This window comes from Cygnus olor, chromosome 8 (genome assembly GCF_009769625.2).
Source record: "Cygnus olor isolate bCygOlo1 chromosome 8, bCygOlo1.pri.v2, whole genome shotgun sequence".
Classification (NCBI taxonomy): Eukaryota; Metazoa; Chordata; class Aves; order Anseriformes; family Anatidae; genus Cygnus; species Cygnus olor.
The window spans coordinates 29,055,586-29,076,385 of record NC_049176.1 but is presented as its reverse complement, the minus strand read 5'-3'; the positions used below and the strand labels follow the sequence as shown (position 1 = coordinate 29,076,385).

At 40.6% G+C, this 20,800-nt stretch overlaps 1 protein-coding gene across 16 annotated transcripts in view; it reads right to left on the bottom strand.

Moving 5' to 3' along the window:
- FGGY (FGGY carbohydrate kinase domain containing) overlaps positions 1 to 20,800 on the bottom strand; it is a 280,231-nt gene that overhangs the window by 9,348 nt on the left and 250,083 nt on the right. For 15 of the 16 annotated variants that reach the window (XR_005822050.1, XR_005822049.1, XM_040565652.1 and 12 more), the window contains one exon: positions 19,647 to 19,741. Coding sequence is in view for 14 of the 16 variants with exons in the window: in XM_040565652.1 (XP_040421586.1) it covers positions 19,647 to 19,741 (95 nt within the window). In the remaining 2 variants the exon portion in view is untranslated. Of the gene's footprint in view, positions 1 to 15,355; positions 15,544 to 19,646; positions 19,742 to 20,800 lie in introns of those variants that run through there. The other variant, XM_040565659.1, reaches the window with a different exon arrangement.

Below are 20,800 nucleotides of genomic sequence, written 5' to 3'. Positions count from 1 at the left end.
TATCAGCCATACGCAGCATCACTGTTGCAACAGACCGAGAAGGTTTGACCATATAAACCACACAAGAAAAGACATCTAGTTAACCCGCTTCTTGGACTTGGAAACGTTATGCTGACAGGCAGCTCTGTGTAACAGGAAGCTCACCTGGGAGTAAAAGATCGGATCCCTACATCACAGCCTACTGCAGGGGACTGCCACAGAGCCATGAGCTAAATCAGCCCTGCCCGTACTCATTGCTGCTGGTGATGGGAGCGCTATTCTGCTGCACAACCTGGAGCAAGTCCTTTTGCTTCTCTTGCTCCCTTCTCACCCTCTGCTTGCGCTATCTGTCCTAATGCCTTTACGCTCAATTTTAGGTGGGAAAACACTCGGGGCAGGCAGGGCAGGTGTGCAGCTCCGCTCTAAACCGCAGAACAGAAGAAATGAGCTGGACAGAAAGCAGGAGGAGTCGTTTGCACAGGGGAAGGTAAAACAGAGAAGCTGAAGACCAAGCATCCACACAGGATATCCTGACACTCGGCTGTGTATTTGACACAGTATTTTGTTGAACTGTACCACTTCCTTTAAGGTTCAAAACTCAGATTTATTCAGCTGATTTCTTTTCACACACAGCTTTCCTTGCTTAGTTCAAACTTTTATTTGCCATCTGGCAATGGGTTGGGGTTTACGGGGGGGAGGGGATAGGAAAGGGGGCTTTTGCTTTTTCTTTTCTTTTTTTTTTTTTTTGCATCTGTATTTGCTTTATGAGCTATGGCTAAGGCATCATTTACACATGGGGAACTTGATCGGGTTCTCTCAATTCTTTCCATATGTTCACTTATGCTGTCGAAACATTTTTTTGATCTAATTAATCTGCACACGTCTCTTCATTCATTCCCCTCTCGGTAAGTTTTCGCATTTGGGGGGTTATCTAGCTGGGATTTTGTCATAAAAACAATTTCTGACTACACTTGGCTTTATGGCTACTTCATCAAGAAAACAAAAGTATATGCATCATTTCATTCTTCATCTAATTATTCATTCGCATCTTTCAAACAGCTTCTGAGGAGACTTTCCTTTTTCCCCTCATCTTTCAAATATATTCTTTGTCATGCTCCAGTGTCTACCTGAGGTTAATGAAGAAAAACCCTGCTGCGAGTTTTGATTTGGGATTATTTTTATCTAGTTAATCTGACGTGTGGTTTACTATAAAAAAAATCTCAGAAATATGCTTCATCTTACCCAATCTGGACTGCACTTGGGAAATTACTCTGGTCATGGGCTCATAAAAAAACAAAAGTGCTTTAAAAAAAAAAAAAAGTCTTTCACTACTGTAAACCATTAGAACCTTGAGATGTTAAAGCAGAGCAGAACTACACAAAAATAGGAAGAGAACCTTTCTGGTAACCTTACAGACTTCTATCTGTAACAAGAAAATAGAATATTACTTAACAGGTAACTGGTATTTTAGGGATATCCAGAGTGCACCACGCAGAAAGTAAAACATAAAGAAACCAGAAGTCTGCTAAGACTTCAGAACCGGACCGCAGAGCCGTTCCCCCTTGTGAAGCACAGTGCAGAGAAGATAACTGCCTACTGCAGAGTGCATTTGGTTTCCTTGCCATGATTGCTACAGACAAGGATGCTTCTAGTGTGCTGCTCCAGAAAGTGGTTTTCTTTGCCAAATCAGAGACTACCAGTGATTAAATTGAGCAAGAGCTGAAGCAAGGCTCCACCACTGACCAGCTGAGGTGTTGTCTGGTTCTGTTAAAAGCTGCGGCATCCTGTCTTTACTAGGTCTGAAAAACAGAGGCAGTGCGAGATGAGACATTACTCACCAAGTGCTACTTGCACTTCTGTCAGTAAAACTCAAGCTATAGCTTACATGCCCCTGGCTATAAAAATTTCTTGAGGGATCAAGTGAACAAACTGTTCCCTAAGAAGAGTGCTGTTCCTAAAAGGCACCTTTGCTCCACATATTGGATACTTACTGCTAGGAAATATTAGAAAGCTCTTCCTGATAGCAAGGGAAGCCTGGTCTGATGGATGGGACGGCCAGTCTGTTCCCCAAATGTGCTCTAACAGCAGCAAGGGAGGATCCCAACCTGAACAGTGGGATTCCAGCAGACAGATGATAAGAAGTGGGGGAGCTCAGTGACATCCTCTATGCAAACAGCAGTGTGCTCTCCTGACAATCTCTGAAAAAATTGAGAGACCTGCTCAGCTTGGTTTGAGGAGCACCAAGCTGCCACCAGCTCACAGATGGGCTCCTTCCCATACAGCCACAGAGTCACTACGACTATTACAGGAGGATTTGCTGGGCCACAAACAGCCACGTAACTCATTCTTCTCCCAGACCGGCAGTACTAGCCTGTGTGATGTGCACGCTTCTGCAAAACATGATGAACCTCAAGACCTCTTGGCTGAGTCCACGCTACCTGGGCACACTTTGGGTCTCGGTTAATTTCTAGATCTTAATGGAAAATACAGATCTTCAGTGATTTATATGAGGAAACTGCAATATTCACATTAGAAGAGGTATACGGGAAGAAAACACGGGAGACAGCCCACGTACTACACCAAGTAGATACGCCACAGCAACCTACACACGGTTCTGAAGGCCCGTCCCAATTATTTCAGGCTGTTTTCAGCAGAGGTGCAGGTGTTGGTCAGGCAGACCCTCCCTTATTCCCTGTACCACTCCTTCCCAGATTCCTCCTCAAGCACTCTGTTGGTTCCAGACATTCTCCTAGCATCCCACGGGACTCTGGCTTCTGTGTCCCCCATCATTTTCCCTGCCCCAGCATTTACCAGAAAGGTTCCCATTTGTTTACAAGGCTGCCCACTGGGCAAACTAGAGCTGGAGGGGAAAGCCTCTGAATGGCTCAGAAACAGCACAAATTGCTTTGTAGGTGTTGCAGGGCAGGAGTACACATCCCACACATTCCTAAGATCGCAGGTCTGAAATCAGCCTTTCTCAAATGAAACTAAAGTGTTTGGAAACTCCTTATGGTTTGCTCCTTTTTCAATATGTGAACTTGTTCAGTTCTGATCCACTTGCTCCTATAAACATTGGCTTGTATCTCTTGGAGACCATTTGGAAACGGTAAATATAGTTCTCTATCATTAAAACTTCTCTGTAAGTAGGAACCCCTTTAAGTACACAACCCCTCCGTGTACTGCAATTACATTTATTGCACAGAAAAAACCTGTTGGCACCAACTCACGTGAGCGCATTGGGAAGAAGCCATTCTTGTGGGTAAGTGTCAAAAGTTACCCTCATCACTACCCCAGCTATCTGTCAAGCCTGGCATTTTTCTGCACAAACCCAAAACCAAGGGCTATTAATCCCCTTCTGCCCCATTGCCATAAAGAGCTTTTGACTGCAATAATGTTACTTAACCTCTTTTAACGAGCAAATCTAAACCTGCCACCCAGCATTGCCAGCAGGAACGTTTAAAGGTATCTGAGGCATCTTTTTCCTTAGGAGACCTTCTAAGAAAGCATTTGTATTCATTTGGCAAATAGAAAAAGAGCAGATTTTATACTTGACTGTGCCCCAAACAATAGCTGGTTGTGTCTGAAAACACACCAGTTGGAATTAAAAGTGCAGTTAGCGTGTTAGCGAGTGACTCATCGAGAGGCAGCAGAGTCTGGCTGGCTCACAGCCCGAGATCTAATATAGCACCATCCTGCCCCGGGGGTTATCTTTAAAGTTGAGACCGTGCAGAGAAGAGTATGCTAGACAGACCCTACCTTCCCTCCCCCCCGATTTTGGCTAGGTGAGGGGATTGGTGAGCTTGTTTAGAAGCTGTCCCTGTATCTCCAGGACAAACGAACAACGCTGAATCCCCCAGAGGGGCATTCTCACCCTATAACACCCAGCTGGTCACCATTCTGCGTTTATGGGGCTCTCTGCTGTCCCCCCACGTTTCCTGTTTTGTAAGAAGCCCCCAGTTATCTGCACCTCGGGGTTCCTATTTCCAGGCAAATCTTGCCCCTTCTCTCACTTTAATGAGAAATTTCTAACCCGCGGCTCCTGAAGTGTGTATGGGGGAAAGCTCCTCCTAGCGCACTGCTGTGACTGTAAGGAGGGCAGTAGGATCCTCAGCTCCTGGCTTTTAATCTTGGAAAAGTCACACAAGCCTTCTGCACCTCAGTTTCTCATATATTCCATGGGAATCGGTAACACCACCAGATTAATATCAAACACTCAGGCGGGAAATCTAGCCAGTGTAAGGCACAACTGAAGAAAAAACACTTTGTGCTTTACAATTCAGCTCATGCTAAGAATTGAGTCAACTCCTGCTGCTGAGGATCTGGCCTTTTAGTTGAAGACAGCAAACTGAGAGAAGAGATGAATAGCAGAGGCTCAGATGGCTCATAGAGCTTTTCACTTGTAGGTCACCAAGCAGAACCTCAGCGAGGTCACCAAATGTTTAAAAGTTATCGTGGTATGCAAGCTTTTTACGGTGTCCTTTGCTAAGTGGATTTATTGGTTTCAAATTAATTCCTATTGTACGCAGTTCTCACAACATGAAACACTCCGTTTTTCCTGCTCTGAAGCTGTTAACCCTTTGCAAAGCTACACAAGCTACACCACCTGAACAGACTCTTTTAAAACTGTATTTGAAGAAATGTCCTAACTGTGAGCTGAGCCTGGGTGACCTCAGGGAGCCTTTCCTAGGCTCGGGTAGAGGCGGAACCACGATGGGACAAGCTGCACTGCAGCTGCACATTCTGTTCCTTGCCTGTGCATAAATTGGGACAGGCAGAGCCCAGCTCTGCGGGCTCGTCCTTTACTCCCCCCAGGGTCCTGCAGGCCTCATGGGGTCTCCTCATGGGGAGAGATAAGCGTGTGTGCTGGCAGTATCACAGGCCTATTCTTTGCAGAAAGTACTTTCTGCAAGAAAAAAACAAAACAGGAGAAGCAAAAGTGAACAACTATATCATTATCTACTGTGCTGAGATCTCAGCAGAGATCGTTTCAAAGATCCATGTTGTTTACAGCAGCTGATGGGAGTAACAAGTGCTGAAGCTGTGCTCTCGCTTAAAGTGCTAACATATTTACAGTTTTCAATTCTGTCCTTGCGCTTATCTGTCATTTCAAGATGAATGCTCCTTTTGTAGAGGCTAATTACTTGCACGAACACTGCACCAGCTCAAAATCCCAGATTTGTTTTACTTTTCCATTAGCAGCAATTTTGTACTTTGGAAATTGCTTAATACAGCAAATATTAAAAAAAAATATTTTTTGTTCAAAGGTATTTCTTTGGCTGTGACAAGTCTAGAATGGGGGGAGGGAAATTATATTACTTTCATCTGATGGAAGTCTCAATTTTACTGTACAACTTTTGTAAGTGCAACAGCCCATTGTTCTACTCTGGCTTGGTTTCTGGTTTTAGAATAATTTGTGAAGATGTAAAATCAGATTAGGTCAGTAACAAAGTGCTTGAAAAGAAGCTGTTGTCTTATGCTCACTAATCTTCTCTCTATATAAAATGTGAGAAGTTTGGTAGAACCCCATCCTAGCCCCCCTTCTTCCAACAAATGGGACCTTGTGAGCCTGCAAAGTTGTCAGTCGTTTCAGTTTTACAGGAACAGAAGGAATGCAGGCCATTCTACAACTCAGTAACTTAATTAAAATAATAATAATAAAAAAAATACAACCCAGACACGCAAGAAAAAGGATACAGGTTAAAAAATAAAAGTCTTATCCTGTTTTACATTACATTCATTGGACTACTGGCCTGCCACAAACCAATTTCAGAGGCAAATCACAAATGTTCAACAGTACAAGATGCATCTGCTCTTTGTGCTAATCCTGCAGTCAAAAAAGGCTAACATCTGATTTTCACAAGTCTTCAGCAAATAACTTTAACTGCAGTTGGGAAGGCTCAATCCCTGAGCAAAAGGAACATTCACTCTCTCAGTTTCTTGTAGGATACAGCTTTAGATGCCTTCAGCTACAAGCCTGTGAATGAAAATGCTGACCTTGAATTAGCCTTTGCTGTTTCTGAGGAATTGCCATTACAAGCTGTGACCAAATTTGTGCTTTAAAGGATGTGGTCTCCCTTTCCTACCTAAATATTTACTTTAAACAAGAGTTTTGCATATGAAGTGCATTTCATCACAGATGTATAACACAACCTTTAAAGGTCATGAATGCTGTAAATATTAATATTAAAACCTGATACAAACTTCTGAGTGGTATTCATGCCACACTGTATGAGCCATCTTTCATATTATATATTAGCAATGAAAATTACCACATATAATAAACTAGTTACAGTTCTAATGTAAGCTTTTGTTTTCCAGTGAAGTCAAAAGATTTTCTGATTAAGTGCAAGTGGGTCAGCATCTACTGGCCTTTCCACTCTTAATTCTTCTAATCCACCAGAGCAGTATCATTAACACCACCACTCTTTGCACTTTTCATTCTATCACCTTTAATGTAACTATAAAGCTAGCCTATAAGGTACTTAAACATCACTAGGTCTACTTCACAAATCAGCCAAATAAAGGAAAGTCAAACAATTTGCCCAAAGCCAGAGACAGAATCAGTGGCAAAGCTGGAAATAAACACATGTTCTCTGATTCTCAAGTCAGGTAACATCTATTGTTTGCTCATTCACAAAATTCTGCTCTTATTTACACCAAAGTAAACTCAGAAGAACTTGGTACTACAGTGGTCTATGTTACATTTGAAGTAGTACAGCCGATAACAGAACTTCACTCAGCATGTATATTAACTCCTACTACCAGGCTGCTAATAGGAATTACATTGGCAAATACAGCTCTTTTTTCCCCTGTTGGTAAGAAATACTATGCTACAGTTTATATGGTATTTGTTTGATCTGTAAAGCCCAGCAATCCATTTCTTATCTCAAAGACATTGAACAAGTCTGCAGATTTGAGGTGTTTTAACATTTCTGTACATTGGTATCTGTTCATACTTAAGGAGTTACAATATGAACTGGGATGCTGATAAACACAGAAAAGCCCTTCTTCTTTAACCCTTACTGCTAATGCTGCAGAAAAAGTCAAGCACACTTGGGTAGAAAATGTACAGAAACTCTCCTCTCCATCCCTAAATCCTACTCCTGTGTTGCAGATATAAAGCATTATCCACTGCATATTTGCCTGCTTCCTGAAGTCACCATCAAAATAATGGCAACTGCCCACATTAGGACAAATTAAGAAAGTTACAAAATATAGCAAAAATGTGTATGGGAGGAAAATTTAGGCAGTAAAGTTTAAAGGCAGCCAAATTAAATGCTCATGTGAAACAGATCCTGTGTAATTAGCCACTAGGGGGAACAAGAGTCATGCTGCTTAATTAACGTGAGGTCACTTTTAGCAGTGGACTGGAAGGTTATCCTTTCCCAAGCAAGATGGGGATGCTCAAACACTTTCCCTGTAAACTTTTAAGTGGGACAAAGCTTTTCTGACATTCGGCAGGGTTTCAACTTCCCCTCCCAGGTCTGTGTGGGCCTTGACACAAGCAGTTAACTAAACGTGAAAGCCTCATACACCTTTCGTATTTTCTAGCTGCAGTTAACCTATTTTCCCACCTGTAGCACCTGGTAAAATATTTGAACCAAAACATGGGAACAAAGGGGAGGGGAAGAAGAAAAGGGAGAGGCTGTGTTTTTCAGATAGTGTATGCTTTGGTGTCGTCTCTTCTAAAGTAAAAGGGGAGAAAAACCACACACAGCTCATATGCAAGCTGTGTGAGAGTTGTAAAGCAACGCTCAGTGATATGGTTAGAATAAGGTAGTGGGTAGTGATAAGGGAGAAATTGCCAGGCACCTGCATCCATACCTGTCTGTGTTGACCTGAGAAACTGGCCAAGTGCTGCCCCGTGAAAAGGAAATGAATCTCTTTCTAGAAGGCAAAGGAGGTGCTGATTACAGTTCTCGGCTTCATGTGGCTCCCTCTCATCTTCCTATAGGGAGATGTACTACGTGATGTTCCCTAATCAGAGTGTGTTGCGAAGTTACACCCTAGCCCTTGGGGAACAAACTCTGCTCCACATGTGCTCAAGCTCTCCACTCCCACACCATCCACAGTGACCAGCTTTTTGTGACCCTGGGGCATGGCTGAAGCTGCACGAGAAAAATGAACAAGGAAAAAGTAAAAGCCCCTCTCAGGCCACTCTTTGCTGCCGCTGCTCAGGACACCAACCCATTCATCAGTATGGCTGGGACTGAATCACTGGCAAACAATCTTTTCTATTACCATAAAAATGACCAAAAAAGTAATAGTTATAGCCTGTAAACACAAGACCCGCATTAAATAAGAGCTCTACGTGGTACGCTGTGACTGGTAAGTGGTACTCTGTAACTGGAAGCAGGAGCCCGCTCCTATTAGAGCCAGCTCAGCCTAAAGAGTATCAGATGTTACTCAGGCCTTAGAAGGTCTGAGACAAACTCTGTGTGTAAGAGAAAAAGAAGGCAAATGACTCATGACAGAGTTTGTTTTAATATAAATGACTTTTTCTGGCTCTTTGCTTTTAAAGACTTGCCATTTTCAGATCTTGAACAGCTAACCTAGGCAGCTGGCTTCCCTAACCAGTGTCCTTCATTTTGTGTATAAAACGCTGGCATTTCCAAACTCGTATTCCTCTGGCTAAGGGAGGGCAGTTTATTTTAGCACTGCAATCAATGCCATCATAAATCTTTCCTCTTCCAGTCCAAGAACACTGGCATACCCTAATCAGTGCTATATGGATATGCTGTACCCATAAAAAAAGCAAAATGCACCACAATGCTTAACCGAAGTACTACAGGCCTTGAGAGCAGACCTGAGGAACGAGCACACTGAATGAGCCCCAAACTTTCCCTTCCTCTTTGCTTTTTGCTATGTGAGGATGTGGGCATGGGGCTAAGACATGGAAAGAGTAGAGAAAGTAAGAGAGAACAGAAGAGGAATAATATAAAATAGGAGAAGAAGAATCAACAGATGAGAAAAGCAAAAAAGTGAAAAGAAAAAAAAAAGAGAGGCACAAACAAGAAGTTGGCAAGAACACAACAGGGAGTGGGAATAGCAATGTAGGCAGAGGGAGATGGTAGGGATACTGGGTATTTTATACCCAAAAAGCCCCATTCTCCACCATAACTACATTCTTTCTCATGTTTCCTTTAGTCTCTTTCCATGGCTGTCCCCTGGGTCTTCTCTGGGATGAGTGGAACTTCCCCATCCAGAAAGCCACAAGTTTGGCATTTTGTGTCCTATGGCAAATGTGCTGGCTACACGGTGTTTCCATGGGGGCAGAGTCACACAAACAAAACGAAAAGCAAAGCTTGCTTCGTCTCCCTTCCATGCAGTACAAGAATCATCCCTTAGATGGGACCATTGCAAAATTAAACAGCCTTACAACCACAGCCAGTAAATAGTGAGTAATGTGCTTGTATATACAAAGCTTTTATACCAAACAGTCAAAGAAAGTGAGGATAGCTCATCACAAAAAGACCCCATTTATTAGAAGAGCTTCAAACAGCTTAGCATCTTTAGGGCCATTACTCATCTCTTTACCTAAGCTAAGTGCCAGCTTCCATCCTCGAGGCTAACACATCCAATTTATCAGCTGTAGGACGCTCAAACACAGTTTCCCCCAGTCCAGTCTAAAGATACAGGATTCAATACCTCAACTATTTAATGACAACAGACAGGGAGAAGCCAATCTGGGAAAATTTTGCAAAAATTCTTACCAGACGTTTTGAAAGCAAAAGGAGTCTGACACGAGGCTGCTAGACTCAGAAATACTTTGCTGAATATATCCAAGGAGTTTAACATAGTTGTGAGCTACAGGGCTGGGCAATGAAGGACCTTCCAAATGCAACACACTATCATTCTTCAGCCCCCAGTTTTGGGAGGGAGAGGTTGGGCTGGGTGACAGTATGGCCCTCCATACACATTCTTATGCTGGAGAGATTCTCTGGAGAAAAAAAATACTGATTATAAGTCGTTTTTCTTTCCCAGAGCGTTTTGCCTTGCAAGGTCCCCTAGGGACAGTTCTGCTTCCAGAACTCCAGAAGAAGCAACACAGCTGTGCAGGTGAGATGTAACCGTTCCTCAGCCTGCACTGCCACGTCACTTTACTCCGTTCCTTGGCAAAGCAAGGTGCTCCCCTCAGCCCTTCCACACCCACGCTCCTTCCTGAGATCTCTGCCTGGTAAAGGGCTATCTGGAAGCTGCCTGAAAAACAACAACTTTTAGAAGGTTCTCACAAAAACAGGCCCCACGTGGGTCAAAAACATCATGTACTGAAGGTTAGTAATGTTCAGGCGAATGCAGCCCCTAGAACTATTACACATGAAGTATATTCCCTATAAATTATTCTTAGCTGAAAACTGCACTTCTAAAAGATAACAACGCAACTCATTTTTGCTGCTTATCCACTCCCATAAGGCACAGCAATATACGGGCACAGCGCTCCTCCATATTCATGGTCCCCTGGTGTTTTTCAACCCTAACCTGGAGGAATATCTTTGTGCAAAAGTCTGCAAGTTATGCTTTTCTATGCCCAGTTAGTGGTTAGCCTTTCTGCTTATATTTCCTTCAAGAGTGACAATTATGGTCTGCTAATCGCTACGTGGACACTTGTCCCAATAAAAACAAATCAGAACCATACAGCAATTTTATCTGGATTCTCTCTACAGGTCACTGTCCAATTTCCAGTATTAAATTGTGCATTAAAAATATTTAAGCACTGTGGGTGTGAAAAGTTGCTTCAGAACACAAAAGCAAGCAAGGGTTGGGAGTGATCTATGTCTATATCTAAGAAATCAAGGAAGCAAGAACCTATGACTTAGCAAGACAAAGAAAGGAGAATAAGAGCTGGATTCCAATGCTGAAGATGAGGGATGCCAGTATGCTAATAAAGCAACTGGCTTTTCTTGCTAATAAAACTAATAGGGCTTATGGGATCTCTAACACTTCCAATCCATGATTATATAAAAGAGAATAAAGAAATATCTATTTAACATAAACCACAGTGAAATGAAATGCATTGGAAATGTTTAGATGGTAAGAGTCTTATTAAGCTACATTAATAGAGCAAATTTTGAGAAACAAAACCCTCTAGGCACCTTTAGTAGAAAGGATGAAGGAGTACTTATATGGTAAACCGTCAGATATAGGATGGCAAAAGTATGTCCAGGTGATACAACCTACTGGCATCAAATCCCGTAAGTAAGTGATCATGACATTCTTCAAAACTTTACCATAAAAAGACCACAAGCTCTTCAGACAGACAGTGCACTGACTCTACATGCTCGTGCTTTGCTGCAGAACAATCTGATCCCCTGCGCTGACATAGCAAGAGTGCAAATCCCAGATGGAAAATTAATCTCACAATGTAGCCAGATTGAGTTTCAAATTCTCTAGGGCATAACTTGAAGGTTGTTCTGCTCAGCTATTGAAGAGGTGAGGGCATGGAGACTTTAACTCGTTTGACATCTCAAACATTATTTAAGCAAGACACTCTGAAAAGGACCTTGCTGGCCACTGACAGTTACAAAGGATGCATGGTATCCTCCTTTGTACTCAAACCTCCCATAAAATATTGCTATCATGCTCTTCCCTGCCTACATGGCCTGGACAGAAGGAGAGTCCAAGGTCCAAATGACTTCAGCCATGTTTTTGAGCATGTGGGTAAAACCTGGCCTTAAAATAGAAAGGAGATGGATCACTGTAGGTTTTACAGAAAGCATCTGTCTACTGTAAAGACACATTTATGGTTTCCTCATATTTATGGTTTTCCTCAAGACAAGGCCAGCAAGCTAGAATAACGGTAAGGTAGCGATATTAAAAACACAATTTGTTCTACAAACTGTTCAGTCTTAGTCTGCTTGAAAAAAAAAATCAACTAATTGTACATAAACTCCACAGCCATGGTCATATCGGGGCTTGTTCCATAAATGTGCAACAGCAGAATCTGAACTATTCTAGTCAGCATATCTTCTCCTGTTTGCCAGGTCTTGGGTTTACTGACAGATGAGAAGAATACTCCTGGTCAAGTAAGAGTCTCAACTGCTGCAGATTAACAAAACACTGCCTCCTATTCTTTGCCAACATCAGCTGATGTGAGTTTATTAAAAGCTAAAAGGCATGACAATCTAAGTGCTGAGCCCACAGAACAGATTTTATTTACATACATATGGCTGCTTCTAACATGGTCAGCGGGCATGCACAAGCAAGATGTAAAAGTCAGGTGAAGTCAGTGGAAGGACACCAATGTGCAAACCTGACTGCATCTTCAACATAAACACAGAAAACTAAACAGATTTCTTGGGTCGTTCAAGCACCATTGAGGTCTTTGCTGCCTTTTCAGTCCACCCTCATAAATTTAAGAATAAGTAATAAAATCTTTATCCCCATTCTCAGACAGAATTAATAAACAGATAAGTCACACTGATATGCCAACACAATGACTTTCACTGATGCCCACATGGAAGGCCACACTTCATGTCATTTCATTAGCACGGTATTTCATTACCCACTTTTAGAAAAATAATATGGCCATATCTTTAAGTATTAGATTTCTGAGATTGTTGCCTCCAACTTCAGTAGTTCTGTGCCAGATACTCAGCTAATGTAAATGGGTACAGCTCTGTTGTAGTCCATGTATCACACAGACTTACTGCAGCTGCCTTTCCTTGTCATTAAAGTTACTGAGAAATTCCAAATCTGAACATTTGTGCACTGGATGACATTTAAATTGGAGCATGCTACGTTTGCACAGAAAGGACAGCACTGAACAAAATACACTGCCTTTGTATACTATTACCTATAGCATCCACAAGTCATTTCTGAATGGGTAATAATATGAGCCAATTGCAAGAGCCATAATAGCCTTTATCATTTCAAGATGTGTCATCTGCAAGTGAACCATGTGTCAGATTCCTGTTTGGGCTCCGATCCAGTGAAGTACTTCAGCAGATGGGCAGTCCTGCTTGTCTTCAGCTGAACTTCTGGCCTACTTGAAAGTTAAATGATGTACCTAAGTGCTTGATTGGATCAGGGCACTGGAGTAAACTGGTGTCAGTCCCCTGCAGTCCTGGAGCAACGCTGATTTACATTAACTGAGAATATTGCATTATGATTATGGACTACTATCATCTGTCATTTTAGTAGCTATATGACCTGCTACTACAAACTTTGACATTTTCTTAGACAAGTTTTTACCTGTAATAATTTCAAGTGATATAAAATGACTACAAATCATCTAATGTGACAATGAACCAAACACTACCATAACGGCACGTACTAATCTGATAATACATCAAATGTATGACAACATATAGCAATAGACATAGCACTCCACCAAGAACATTTAACAGCAACAGAATTATTTCTCTCAACTCCAATATAAAAAGCAGCCAGCAGGATGATATCAAATGATGGCAGCTCTGCTTCTCATAAAAGGGCCTTGGGGACTCCAAGGAGATTTGTGTATCTGCACTTCAACAGCATAGCAATGTGGAAATGTTAAAGTCAGTAAAGCAAACAGTCCTCAAATGAGAAGGGCAACAGATGTCAACCAGCATCACATGTCAGTAAACAGCAACAAGACAGAGGGTACTTTTCTTAGCACTTTTGTGAAAGCATCCTGCTATCAGCTACGACCACATCTCAGCTGTTTGACTCTCTAAGTGGCGGTGCTTGTATGTGTGACCTAACTCCCACCATGAGAGGATTTCCACACATATGTGAATACTGCCCACTGAATTCAGCTGAAGGAAAGTAAAAATGTTTTCATATATTTATTGTGGCTTTCGAAAAGTGAAAAAAAATACACTAAATATTCTCAAACTGATTGAAAGCTCATTGTGTGCTTGGCAGAGACAGACAAGCATTTAAATTTCTCAGCTTTAATACAAAAGGATCATCCTTAGGGCAAAAAAGGAGTCCTGATTCATCCATTTTTTTACCCTTACTGCTAAGACTTCTGACAGTAAGGCCAAAATATGCTAACTAAAAAAGCACTCTTTGTACCATAAACACTAGGCCACAAGGAACTGGACAGTGGCCATCAAATCACCGCCTTTTAATTTTTTCTCTCTCATCTATATTTCTCTAAAGATTTCTGGTAAGAAGGCAGCTGACTCTATACAAAAGCCAGAGGCATTGCCAGTATCTTGGTGGTTTCATACATGATGTATTGAACGTACTTATTTATGCAAGCAAAACAAAAAACAAACAAACAAAAAAAAACAACCTGTCAATTAGGCAAAGATGTATTTCAGTGTCAAAACACCACAGAAAGAGGTAAAGGGATAGGTTTCTACTGCTGAGTCACTGCTTTGAATCCAATCCTGGCTGAAAATATACCCCCCAGTCATTGGACATCTCAGCTGTTCGTGCAGAAAACAGCTTGGTTCTCAGCAAGCAGCACAGTCCGCATCACAAACTGCCCCTGACATTGCTTGATAACTTTGCTGACAGTCAGAAGTGAGAACACACGAAATGAATGGACTGTGAAGACTCAGCTGTTTTCACCACCAGAATATTGTCTCTAACAATAGGTATATGAGTTATGCACTGAAACTTAGGGTAATTTTTTTATGGAGCACATGTCCTTTCAATAGAGACTGATGATATACTTATCCAAGAAGGAAAGTGAAAGAATTACTTAAATAAAGATGCCATACCCAGCCAATACACTACAAAGAAAAGCAAAAGCTGTCTCCAAGCCTTGCCCAAGGATGGCCTCCATTGCACCATGGAATCTACCTATGCTTGTACAAATGAGGAACTTTTGAAGAAAAGGAATGAAAGATCACAGCACCTTAACACACTCCCTGTGTACACTGTGGTACCTAAAAACAACCACCTCCTTCCTCTGCATTTCCAGAATACTCTAAGGGAATAGAAGAAAAAAACATCCCAACAGGACAGGAAAGCCTTTAGTAAAAGGTGCATTAATTGGGTAAGACAAGCCAACAAAATGATTAATTTGCTACTCTCCTTCAATATTATGTTTACACAAGTTGATTATAGCACTTAATTACTAATTCACCCTGCTCAAAAACAAGAGTGCTTTAAATTTTTAATGAGATGCGGGAAGGCAATATTCCCTAACTCAACAGGGAGAAGTCATTTTATTTCCTCTTTTGATTTCCCAAGTTATTTCCATTTCTAAGGAAATAACTATCCCCTCCCTGATCTTTCACTTGGTTCTTGCTTTTGAAAATATGGAAATCAAGTAGAACACTTGTATTAATTTCAGTCCGTGACCTGACAGGTAATGCTTTGGAAGAGGAATAGAGGATCAGGTCATCAACTGAAGCACGTCCACTGAAATAAGTGGAGCTACACAAAATTACACCAGAGACAGCCTGATCCAGAAATGAAAATGGCCCCATCTCACCTTTTCTGTCAGCAGAAAACTTGAGCAGGTCCCTGCACTATGGGTGTTCTCACAAGTGAGAGCTCTGGTCAGCAACTTCTTACCAAGAAGGTATTGCTGGAAGAGGTGCCAGCTTCTCTCAGAGGGGTAGTTCTGCTCAAATGGGGGGCAGCATCTCTCTTACATAGGAAAAGACACCAGTGGTCTTGCTAAAGGGAAGCAACATATTGTTAGAATACCATTACCTACTGTAGAGGACAACATGGCCCTAATAAATAAGACAAGGTGACATGCTCAAGAGCATGTGTACAACCTGATGGGGTACAAAGGGAAAGAGGCTGGATGCACATCACGCATACAGGACACTACACACAGTACTAAAAACTCACGAAGATGCACAAACACCACACACTGGGGTGTTGACACGTGTACATGCTCCAGGACCACGCGCTACTGAGCATTTAAGCAGCTCCATCTAACAGAACATCATCACCACGCCCACCTCATTTTTGTCATACATTATTTTTTCTTTGCTGGTACCACTGCTTTGCTAAGCACTCTCCAAACATTCCTGATGTTTGGAACAGTGTCAGTGCAAGATGAGGTCCTATGGAAGGAGCATTAGTAGGAAAGAAAACCAGTCCTGCTCAGACCCTAACTTCTAGCTCAACGTTTTACACCAAGAATGCCTGCAGAAAGTTACCAATAAAATATATTGTGGCAAATCATACAAAGTTTCTTCTCTTCCACATTGTCCAGTAAGAACAACCCACGTTAAGATACCAAATCCAAAATAAATCTGGTAATTTGGTTTCATACAGGTAATTTTATTAATTGCTTTAATGTGTAATTAAGGAACAGTCAGTGGGCTGCAGGATTTTATAAGGCAATAATCCCTTTCCCTGGCGTACAGCTTTGTCCCAAAATGTAGGTTATCAAAAAAAGAAAAAGAAAAAAAAAAAGAGCTGGCTGATTGCCAAATCAAACAGCACCTTCTTCCCATTTTCAATTACACACAAGTGAAGCAGAGTAATGAGGATATACTGGAAACTTTGACATTTATTTATTGAATATTTTTACTGAGAAGGAATTGCTGGCTCGCTAAACCGGAAACTATATTTTTACTACAGAAACAATCACACAGAAAAACAGGATCCTGCTGCTCCGCATGAAAGGAATGGCTAGGACCAATAAATTGGCCCATCTAAGCCAGCAATGTTACGGTTATTTCATTTAATGTGGCACATATTTCAAAAATCCAAAACCCCAAAGTACAGTATATATTTCCAAAATCTTTCTGTCGTGCAATATTGCACAGCGCTGTCCTCTGTGTCAGCACCGACCCAGGCAGGCTGTGCGGCAGTTCACAGGAACAACGATCAAGACATAACAAAACCACTAAAAGGAAAAGGCTATAGCAGGGGCAAGTGAAAAGATAAACTAAATTGCAAGAAGAAATTCAGAAGATTTTCTCCCTTTTCCAGAGATTCTGGAGACTAAATAACCAAAAGCTGAAATGGGAAATAACTCTCACCACACTGTGTTTTTGTTTTGTTTTGTTTCTCTTTTTTGGATACCAATTGTTTTAATTCCCTTTTACCACAGAGGAGAAAAATGCAGAGAGAGTAAATGAAGAGGAAAACAAGGAAGTCAACATTCTTTGAAGGAACAACATATGGTGACCAGGCATGAGAGATGGAGGTTATAAATCTCTCCTTGGTAGAATTACCTAAAGATGAAATTGCAGATCCAAGGGGCTTGAGCTTTTAAAACTACACACATCCAGCAAGTCAACCTGCATGGTTACAAATTTTGCATTAACCTTCATTTCCAGTATCTTTTTGCAAAGGCTCAGCATACTGAGAACGTTGTTACTAATATAGATGTGGTGAACAAAAAGCATGAAAATCTTCACTCCGCAAATCACTCAAAATAAGAATAACAAGATATGAGAAATGAGAATGAGAAGAAAATACCGCATCCTGAAAATAGCCACTGCTGGGATGAGAAAAGGGATGGAGTCAGGAGGTGTGTTGGTGCATGTTTCTTTGTGAGAAGAAACTTATTTAGGGATACCAAAGTATAGAGGAAAAGCTCATTGGTGTTCCAGCTACTATGAACAATTACCCAGGAAAGTGAAGGGTGAGCATCCCATTGTTTCACATACACTGCTGGCTGGGTTCATCATACAGCGATGGGTTGGTAAATGAGCTCCCTCTCCTTGGAGCAATGATCCCTCACTGTTTCTCTGAAGCAGATACTTTCCCATTTCCAAATTCCAATGATGGAATGCCACAAGACTAAGGATCAGGACCGTACAGGAGTATGAGAGTAAAACAGCAATCACCACGTTCACATATGCGGACACAGATACAGGTTAAATCCAGATGAAGATTACCAAAACTGATTTTGAGGGATCTTGGTTTTGGATGCTATTTCCAAGTATTCCTAAAGATGCCTGAATTTTACAAAATGGAGAACAGCCAAACCAGGAAAACCAGATAGTTTTTTATGTGTTTTGATTTTAACATGGAGCGGAAATATCCAAAAATCATTCTGAGAAATGTGACCAAAATCACTGGGACAAACACAGTAAAAATTCCCCTTCAAACAAACACAGAAATAAGGAAATAGCTTATTGTAAAAAACATGCTTTTCTCCTCTACTGTTACACTGAGCAAACAAAGCTTTGAAAAGCTCAATAACTAAGTACAAAACATCTATCAGAGGACAGATAATAACTTCTATTATTTGCAAAGACTACAATGCTGCTGAATATTTGCAGCAGCACCTCTAAGAAAGATTTATTTTGCAAGATGTGTTAGAAAAATAAATTTAAGAGAAAGCTATTGAACTGCAATGTTAGCTGAACATTTACACCATCCTCCTGAAAAAGACATTTATAAAGTTTCTCGTTTCTTCATAACATGTAGCTGAATTTAAAAAAAAAAAAAAAAAAAAAGAAGGCTGTGTTTGGGAAATCACACTTATTATGCAGTGCAGAGGCACTGGGATGAAATTTGTATTTGTTCTTTTGCTTTATATACTGGTACTCCCATGCGCCAAAAGGCAGGAACCTCCCAACATACTGTAAAAGAGCAAACACTTTTTAAATTAAGAAGTCTATGACATGATGTAGTCTGACTGCAAAAGATTTCTGAAGGAGTGTGCTACGCTGACATATGCATCTATGTATAAAATATGCCTATCTTCTGACATTCTTGAATAAGCTGCTGACATATTTTGGTATGTAAGTGCAGGGATAAAAACTAAAGGCAAAGGAATATACCAAAATTATATAAAAGCAAATTACATAAAATTTTGCAGCATTAGATTTTTCACATGGATATGAAGACAGAATTAATAAAAACAGATTTGAGATGCTCACTGATTGCCTAACAGTGCAAGATGTCTTAAACTAGGAATGAAATATTGGTGCATTTGAAGGGAGAAGATTAACAGAAGAGTAGAAATTAAATATGAAGTCCTACCACCGAAAGCTGCTACTGAAATTACTTTTATCAAAACAATCAAGTTCTCATTACAAGCACTGGGATTCTGAAGTAGAGATGCACATTGCACTATGTATTTGTTCAAATAGAATTCATCCTAATGGAAGAATTCTTATGAAAGCAAGCTGCTCCTTGTGCTAGGAGAGGAAATATCTTATGCTAGTAGAGTTGACAGGTAGGAAAACGAATTTTGAGCATACAGACCCTTCTTCTGGTTTCTGTATGTTACTATTTTTTTTATGTAATAGCAGCAAAGTCATGCTTTGGCTGATCCACTGAATATAAAAGCCTACTGCCACTTTTACAACTGTTAAAGGACTGAAATAACATGAATAAACATGAAGCTCCATCCTCATTATTAACTCTGCATTCTCTCTGAGCAAGATAATAAGTGTAGGTGTATCTTTTTTTTTTTTTTTTTTACTGTATATATGCTATTTTTCTTATGTTTAAGATTCCTCAATGTGAAGGAAGGAAAGTAGGACAAATATAACTGAGATGAAAGTAGGGCCTTCTTGCAGGAGCAGAGCCTTGCCAAATTACCTTTCCTGTCTGTAAAATTACATGGTCTAACTTCAGAGAGAGCAGCTTATACTTGCATGTAGCCACAGTCAAAAGACTATTAGATCTTCTACACCCCTAGCAGAGTTTAAAAAAAAGGCTTGTGAGAAAGTGATGCTGGCTCTTGTCTGGCTGTGCAGAAGGTACAAACCTTTCCACTTGAATTAAAGTCTGTACATGGTGCCAAACGTCAAAGTGTAAAATACAATAGAAAAGAAAAAAAATCAGGTACTACATACCTGTATAGATGCAAAATCCCCAGAAGCACAAGCTCCAAGAATAGCAGCACCCACCAAAACAGACTCCACTTCTTTGGACAGGACAACAGGCTTGCCTATACAAGAAAAAGCCATGCCTCTGTTAGAAAGAATAAAGCAATACAGCACTAGCAGCACAATAAATAATTAAAGTAAAAAATACAAATAAAAAAGAAATGAAAAAGGACTCAAAAACCATGTTCACGCTTCCATTCATAGTTAAAATCCACCGTAGGTTAATGTAAATATCTCTACTGTGTGGTTCCAGGCTCCAACAAAAATGCAGAATTTAAATCAAACAATTTCAGCAAAATATTAGTACAGAACATAAAGCACACAAAGACCAAACCCCAGATCTTTCACAGTAGTTATTTACCTTAAGGCACCTGGTATAAACCTGTTACCAACACCCTCCAAACCCACCTGCAAATTAAAAGCTGACCTTGAGGGGAAAACAGGGAGGTATCCTTTTTGTTTCTTTTGCAATGAAAAAAAAAAAAGTAATAAAAAAATGTTTGTGTTTGTTTTTGAATATATAGCCAACAAAGCCAGTCTGTTTTTGCTGGAAGACATAAAAATATGAGTAGTAACCTTTCACAAGCTATGTATGAAATCACAAGAGAAATCTCATCTTCCCAACTGTACAAGATATTTGAAAACAAGATTAAAATCCTGGAAACAACAAAAACACCAAACTTGCTGTATATTTTGAAGTAGAATTAAAAAATATTGTTTCATCACCCATGGGAACCATCAAGAACATACTTTCCTTCAGTTCACACAGAGTTTTCTGAGATCTGTATTACCAGTGTAAAAAGAGCAGGAAAAAGAATAATAAATTAATAAAAATCTGCCTGCCTTCTTAATTCTCCTTTAAAATCCTAAATAGCACAAGTCTAAATACTTTTCTAGCTGCACTTCAGATGGCCGTCCTCACTAAGTCAAAGAGTTTCATATTCCTACAGTATTTGGCATATGTCTGAATTTCCATTACTGACATAAATTCATTCAGTGCGTGATGATGCAAATACAGTGGTGGGAGGAGGACTTCTTTCTGTGAATAGCCTCAGTGATATTATGCCCCCAAAAATGCTGCTCCTGAGAGACAGCTGTAAGACTACAAGGAGCTGAAATTG